Source organism: Sinocyclocheilus rhinocerous, unplaced genomic scaffold (assembly GCF_001515625.1).
Source record: "Sinocyclocheilus rhinocerous isolate Xijiao unplaced genomic scaffold, SAMN03320098_v1.1 scaffold1251, whole genome shotgun sequence".
Taxonomy (NCBI): Eukaryota; Metazoa; Chordata; class Actinopteri; order Cypriniformes; family Cyprinidae; genus Sinocyclocheilus; species Sinocyclocheilus rhinocerous.
In genome coordinates, this window is record NW_015636566.1 from 516,747 (window position 1) to 523,220 (window position 6,474).

The 6,474-nt window shown below is 38.0% G+C and overlaps 1 protein-coding gene across 7 annotated transcripts in view; it reads right to left on the bottom strand.

Moving 5' to 3' along the window:
• Positions 1-5,078, bottom strand: part of LOC107747983 (tumor protein D54-like) — a 22,690-nt gene extending 17,612 nt beyond the window's left edge. For all 7 annotated transcript variants that reach the window (XM_016562632.1, XM_016562630.1, XM_016562631.1 and 4 more), the window contains exons 1-2: positions 4,922-5,078; positions 4,580-4,728 (exon numbers count right to left, since the gene is read on the bottom strand). In XM_016562632.1, the coding sequence (XP_016418118.1) occupies positions 4,580-4,728; positions 4,922-5,020 (248 nt within the window). In that variant the 5' untranslated portion in view covers positions 5,021-5,078. The remainder of the gene's footprint in view (positions 1-4,579; positions 4,729-4,921) is intronic.
• Between the last annotated feature and the right edge of the window lie 1,396 nt (positions 5,079-6,474).

Genomic DNA, 6,474 nt, shown 5'->3' on the forward strand with positions numbered 1-6,474 from the left:
ATTTTTTTCTAAAATTATTAAACCTCTTTAAACACACACATGCACACTCACACACACACACACATACATATATGTATAAAATGCATTTGCTGCACCATAAAAAATTTAAATGAGCTATTTTAGTGAAATTAAAAAGTTTATTAAAAAGGAAAAAAACTGTTAAAATGTTACAGCTTCTAAAAACTCATGTTCTCACACTTTCAAACATAAATTTCCAACTAATTAGGCCAAATAGTTGTAAAAATGTTGTTTTTAATAATGTTTTATTATGCTCCTCTCTGATTCGAAGAGGTACATGCATCGCTATTAGAAAATCACGAGTCAAGTGAAATGTTCCTTTCCATCCCGACTGTTTCAACATGCAAATTATCATTTGCCTGTGAACCAACAACATCCGAGAAATGACTTGAAAAATTGATGACCTCGGTACAAGCATTATGTCTGAAACACCTCATTAGCTGCTTTCCTCTTGCTAGAGTCTAGACTGTATTTGGGTTATGGAAACCAGACTCAGTTGCGGGGGTGGTTTTTTTTCTATAAAAGGCCCAAATAGCTGTAATTATCTGGAAGAGTCATTAGCTTGGTGTTTATCTGGGTAAAAGCGATGCTTTCATAAATATCCGCAATATATGAGTGATATTTGTCCTTCTCTCTGTTTGTGCCACAGGCTTCGTTTCCTGTTTCACTCAACAGAGATAGAAATCAAACATGGAAAGTTCAAACTGTTTGCAGCGGCCCTTTTTCCTTTTGCAGGGCCGTCACTGTTATTAATGCCCTCCGATGTAAATGACTGATAGTCTGGAGTTGCGCTGCCCCTGAAGTACGCTGCAACGGGGTATCAGTCACTTAATTCTTCTGCTATGCCACGCTTTTAAGATGGGAGATAAGCCAAGAGCGGCCAATTTCCTTCTGAGATGGGCACGCTTTATTGATTTAGTGGACCACGCTAATGTTTTTAGCCTTCTGGGTGTCCATCTGTGAGCATTTTTCCAGTGTCATCACCACTCTGTTTAAGTAGCTCCAGTGGCTTCTTCGGGCAAAGGGGAGATAATGCAGGCTATTTATCATGCAGGAATTCAATTTTGAGCCCACCATTCTCCTCATAAAAGAGTTACCAATCCATATATCAACCATTTAGTTGTCTGTTTTCATGAGCGGGAAATCATTTGTATGCATTTTATTTATTTATCACACAGGTCGGATGGCCGACTGGGAATGGGGCGAGGAGAAAGATAGTCAAAGCGAACAATTAACTAAAATGTCAGAGAGAGAAAGAGGAAGGAAAGTGGATTGCTGGTCTGTAGCCTTTGACTTTATCTATCTACCTCAATATGAATTTGTCTGCTTGAAACATGGTTATTTGGACAGAAATTTAAGTTGAATCGTAATAAGTAGGGCTGGGTAAAAAATATCGATATCTCGATATTAATCGATTCTCATTTTTACGGAACGATATCGATTCTTAAATCCCAAGAATCGATTAGTCTAGCCTGTTTTCAGTTAATGGACGGAACGTTGAAGCGCACCTCCCATCCAATAAGTTCAAATTCTGTCCATTGTATTGCAGTATTTAAACAATAAATGCAGTTTTGGCACGGTTTAATGTGGAGTGACAGATCGCTGTAGCGCCTCTGTTCAACAGACGTGAACTAATCATCTCCTCCACATTAATACCAGTTTCAGCACAAAATAAACATGACTAAACATCCTAAGTTAAGTTAAAAGAAAGAGTACAACTTTACAATCCGTATCCCGTCTCATGTAATCGCTCAATCAGTGTTTCAGCCGCGCAAAGACGTCAATAATGACTTGTAAACAATGTGTCATGTAACGTCACATTTAGAAAAAACATATTTGGTGACCATAAACTCATTAGTCAGATAGAAAAATAAACTGTAGAGAGGGGCATTTTGCTAAAAATATGCACCATATAACATATTATAATTGTTACTGTTCTTCAATGTTTAATTTATGTTTGAATAAATCCATACATTTTTTTATGACAGACACCATTTAAATGTTTATTTTTTAAAAAGAAATAACGAATTAAAGTAGAAATATTATTATGTAATTGTAACGTTATTATTTAAAAAACTTCATTAGGTGTAATTTTAGCAGTTGTATAGCCTACAAACCAGTCAATTTTAACCTTCAATATTATAGTAATGTAGTACCAACTGACTCTCATGTATATTTTACAGCATTAGTTGAGAGATTTTTTTTCCCTTGAAAATTTGGCAAGTACTGTACCTGATATATGTCCAAAATAATCGATATCGAATTGAATCGGTAATCGAATCGAAAGCTTGTGAATGAGAATCGAATCGTGAAATTTGTGTCAAAACCCAGCCCTATAAATATGTACATTGTACAGAAGGTTAGAGTCAATGCTACAGGAGACCAGATCATAGCATTTAAAAAAAACATCAATCTTCGTTTGAGAGACAGGTTTTGGTTATTTGTGTTAGGCTGTATTTGATATGGAAGGTTCATTTAGCCCATCAAGGGGTGGAGCATTTGAACACCTGAATCTATATTTGATGCGCTGCATCCATTGATTTATGATCACCAGAGCAGAAAACCCCCCAATCCAGCAGTTATGTCTCCTCCTGAAACACGCTGGATTCAGGTGTTCGAATGCTCCACTCTCATTGACAGGTCGAGTGGGTGAGAGGAGTTCATGCATTCACTGCAAATACATGCCAATGCGGTCAAACACTCACATATCACATCCTGTAACCTTCTCATTCCACTGGCCCAGCTTCTCTGACATCGCCACATAGCTAAAAAACACAGATGTGACTATGTGCTGCCTAGAGCAGAGCAGAACAGCAGATCACTAAAGCAAAATATGGTGTTACTGATAACTGTCTCTGATTGACTACAAACCAATAACTCCATGGATTGAAGTACTGACAGACTGAAATATTGGCCAAGCAAATTATTCTGCTATATTTGGCCATTTTGAGTTGCCAGTGGCTAATTTTAATATATTTCAGTAGATACTGTGCAAAATAAGTGCTCACATTTGTGTATAAATTTTATGGACATCTTATTTACTGTATGGATACTGTTCACATTTTTTTTTCATATTTAAAAAAAATTGTAATGTACATTTATAACATTACACACTGTGTGTTGGCATTAAATCACACACACACAAACAAACTATTTAATACTGTTGCAAGGGAGTTTATAATACAATGGCTGAGGTAGTGATAGTAAATTTGATATCTTTCTCTCTTCTGGCTGCCATAATCCTGTAAATGCTCCATATTTTTCCCTTTGTTGGAAATAGGTTATCTTGGATTTTTTTTATTTTGCTATTGGAGCAAAAATGATATTTGCTGTAGACTCCTGTTTGCCTATAAGTTTACCCATCTATGAATTCCACTTCTGTAAACTCCAGAAATGTTAAAAGGGTCCATTATTGGCCACCCTCTAAAATACTGTTATTGGCATTTGCTAAAAACAAAAACTAAATAAATAAATAAAATAAAAACCAGTTTAAAGCTTGCAGGCAGATTTGATCTTTGGTTTAACATATATTTGGGCAAACATTTTTATATTGGTTTGAGGCAACTCTGAAAACATGAGAACATTATGCTATCATAGTAAATGTAAAAACCAGGGCTGGATCCTACAAAAAAACAGGCACTTTATCCTAAACTACTGACAGGGTGATTACACTATAACAAAAAAATGAAAACACACGTTTTGGTAGGTTAACATTAGACTACCAAAATAGTAGTCAACTTCACATCAAGCCAGTCTTGGCCCATGCAAACTCAGGCTTTTAAGGGCCTAAGGTACTGACCAGGACCATCTCAGTTAAGTCCTGTAAAATACTACACACACTCATAAAACCACCAAAGTTTTTCCACCTATAGGATCAAAAACAGCAAACATCTGTTGTTTGTATAAAATCTTGAGAGTCACACTCAAAACAATGGCCATGAGCTCCAGCTTGGAACACAATAAATGGTGGTGATTCATGTCTGAGTCGACTACAATCCTCCCACAGAGCCCTTTGAAACCGGACTGCCATTTTTCAACTGATAAAACAATTGCACTGAAGGACTTTCAGCTGACGGCATAGATGCCCGTCTATAATGTACACAGAAAACAGTGGTCATCTCCGCTGCCTGAACATGCACTCAAGAGCTTTTTGTAATGCTTTCATTTGGTAACGTACAATCCTGCAAAAAATGCAATTGGACACCTGCGACTCTTTATTTTTAGGCAGATTTCCAGCAGCATAAAAAGAGAGGAATGTGTGTGAGCTGGAGAAGAGCACATTGAAGCTGGATTAGTTTGAAAGGCTTCAGATCTCCCATGAATTCCTCCACTGATGGAACCAGCTACCAGCTTGCATCTGCCATCTTGCAGAGTCGTTACCCATTTGCCACTTCAACAAACCCTTTCTAAATTTTGTCCAGTATTATGTCAAATCACTGTCATTCCTGCAGGGTCTGTGAAAGAGATTTAGGGTTCGACTTTGCATATGGCAACCCAGAAGACAGTACATGTTACCTCCTGGGTTTGAGTAAGCAGGACATGTAAAGGAAGGCATCCTTACGCGTTTGAGGTCTGGACGTCCTGCCAGCTTTTGGTGATGTTCTGTTTGAACTCGGTCAGGGGGCTCAGGCCCAGTTTACGTTTCAGCTCCGATGCATGGTGCTCTTTAGCTGACAGCACCTGCCTCAAGGTGTGGATCTCCTCCTCAACCTAATAGGAGGATGTCACACTTTGTTTTAAAGAAGTAAACAATAACTGAATAACATGAATATATGAGTTACTTCGATTTATAATGAATCACTCTGAATTAACATGTTAAATTAACAGCCCTAATCTGAAGACATATAGGAGAAGATGAGCACATTCTCAAACCCCTGGTCATGCAGTGGCTGTAGGTGTTTACCTTGGTGAGCTCCAGTCTCAGTTCCTCGGCCTCCTCCTCTGTCAGACCCGGAGGGAGAGTCCCTGGACTCACAGCAGCCGCCCCCCTCTCTTCAGGCATGTCTGAGAGAGAGTCAGAGCCCAGGCCTTTATGTGGAGAGTTCAGACTGATGTCTGTCAGATTGAAAGAGAATGATATATTAAAGATGAAGTGCATAATTTCTGTAACACTAAACAGAATTGTAAAAAATAAATGTGATCAGAGAAGTTTATTTTCTTGAAATCGCTTTGGACCACAAAAAAAAAAAAATCGATTCGATTTGTTCCACCCAAACTTAACTTTTCCATAGTAAATGCATCACCACAGAAAGAAAATGCCCTTGTTACAATATTTAATTATGTTATTTATCCTGTCACCATGAACTTATGATCACTCTTCACACAAGCATTTTATCTAACTCGCATTCAGAGGTAAAAGCATAAACAGCAGAAAACGAGGCTGAATCCAGCTTCTCATCCTATTTATTGACGCCATCCATTGCAACTTAAAAAACATGACGCTTCCACGTAGCTTCTTATTCACACTCAACTTAAAGACTGTGTGGATTTTCTGGGGATTTTTTCACGTTTTTCCCATGTTGCTTGTGTTGCTGTTTTCAAAATAAAATAATAAATTATTTTTAAATGCAAATAACACTGAATTAGCAGCGAAATTGGACCATGTAAAGGCACATACAATATGATTACAGTATTATTTATTACTGAACGTGTTGTAGCGTCTCGACCAATCTGACACACTAATTTTTATTTGATTTAACTAATCAATTATTCATTAGATTAACAAATCGTCACAGTCCCCTCACTCAATAAACTGGATGCCAGGATTTCTGCAGAACACCAGGCCCCCTGGTCACCATGACAACTAATCATGATATCACTGGTTTTATGACCCCCCCCAGGAATGTGAGTAGAATAACCCACTCATTGTCCCCATAGGAAAGGCAGAGTAGAAATGGACTTTTCTACTAATTAATTCATAGGAAAACCTTTCTTTGAATGAACACACATCATCCTTCAGGTCATTGGGTATATTATTGTCATCGTGTATTTGGTCTTTGAAATTGTATACTGTTATGCAGACTTATAATCGAAACACCCTCCTGTCAGCTTACACATATATATCTCTACCATGTTTAGTATCTATGAATTCGCCTTCCGATGATCGAAACGAGCGTGTATATTATATGTTGGTACATAGGCAATATATTAGTGTCCTGAGAATCTTTAGTAATTTCGATTCAAGTTCCATTTGCAAATTACCATACTCTCACACAAAGAGTCATAAAAACTCCCCAGTATCTCAAAACTCCCACTTGGGATACCGGCCTTTCTCATTGGACAAGCCCATCTTGAGAGGCGGGGATCTTCTCCGACCTTAAAGGCCCACACCAGGGACCCTCCCCAGTCGGTGGTTCTGTTAGGTTCTGAGAAGATGTGAGCTACAATGCTCCAGGACATCCTTAAGTTCCATTGCAACTTAAAAAACATGACGCTTCCACGTAGCTTCTTATTCAC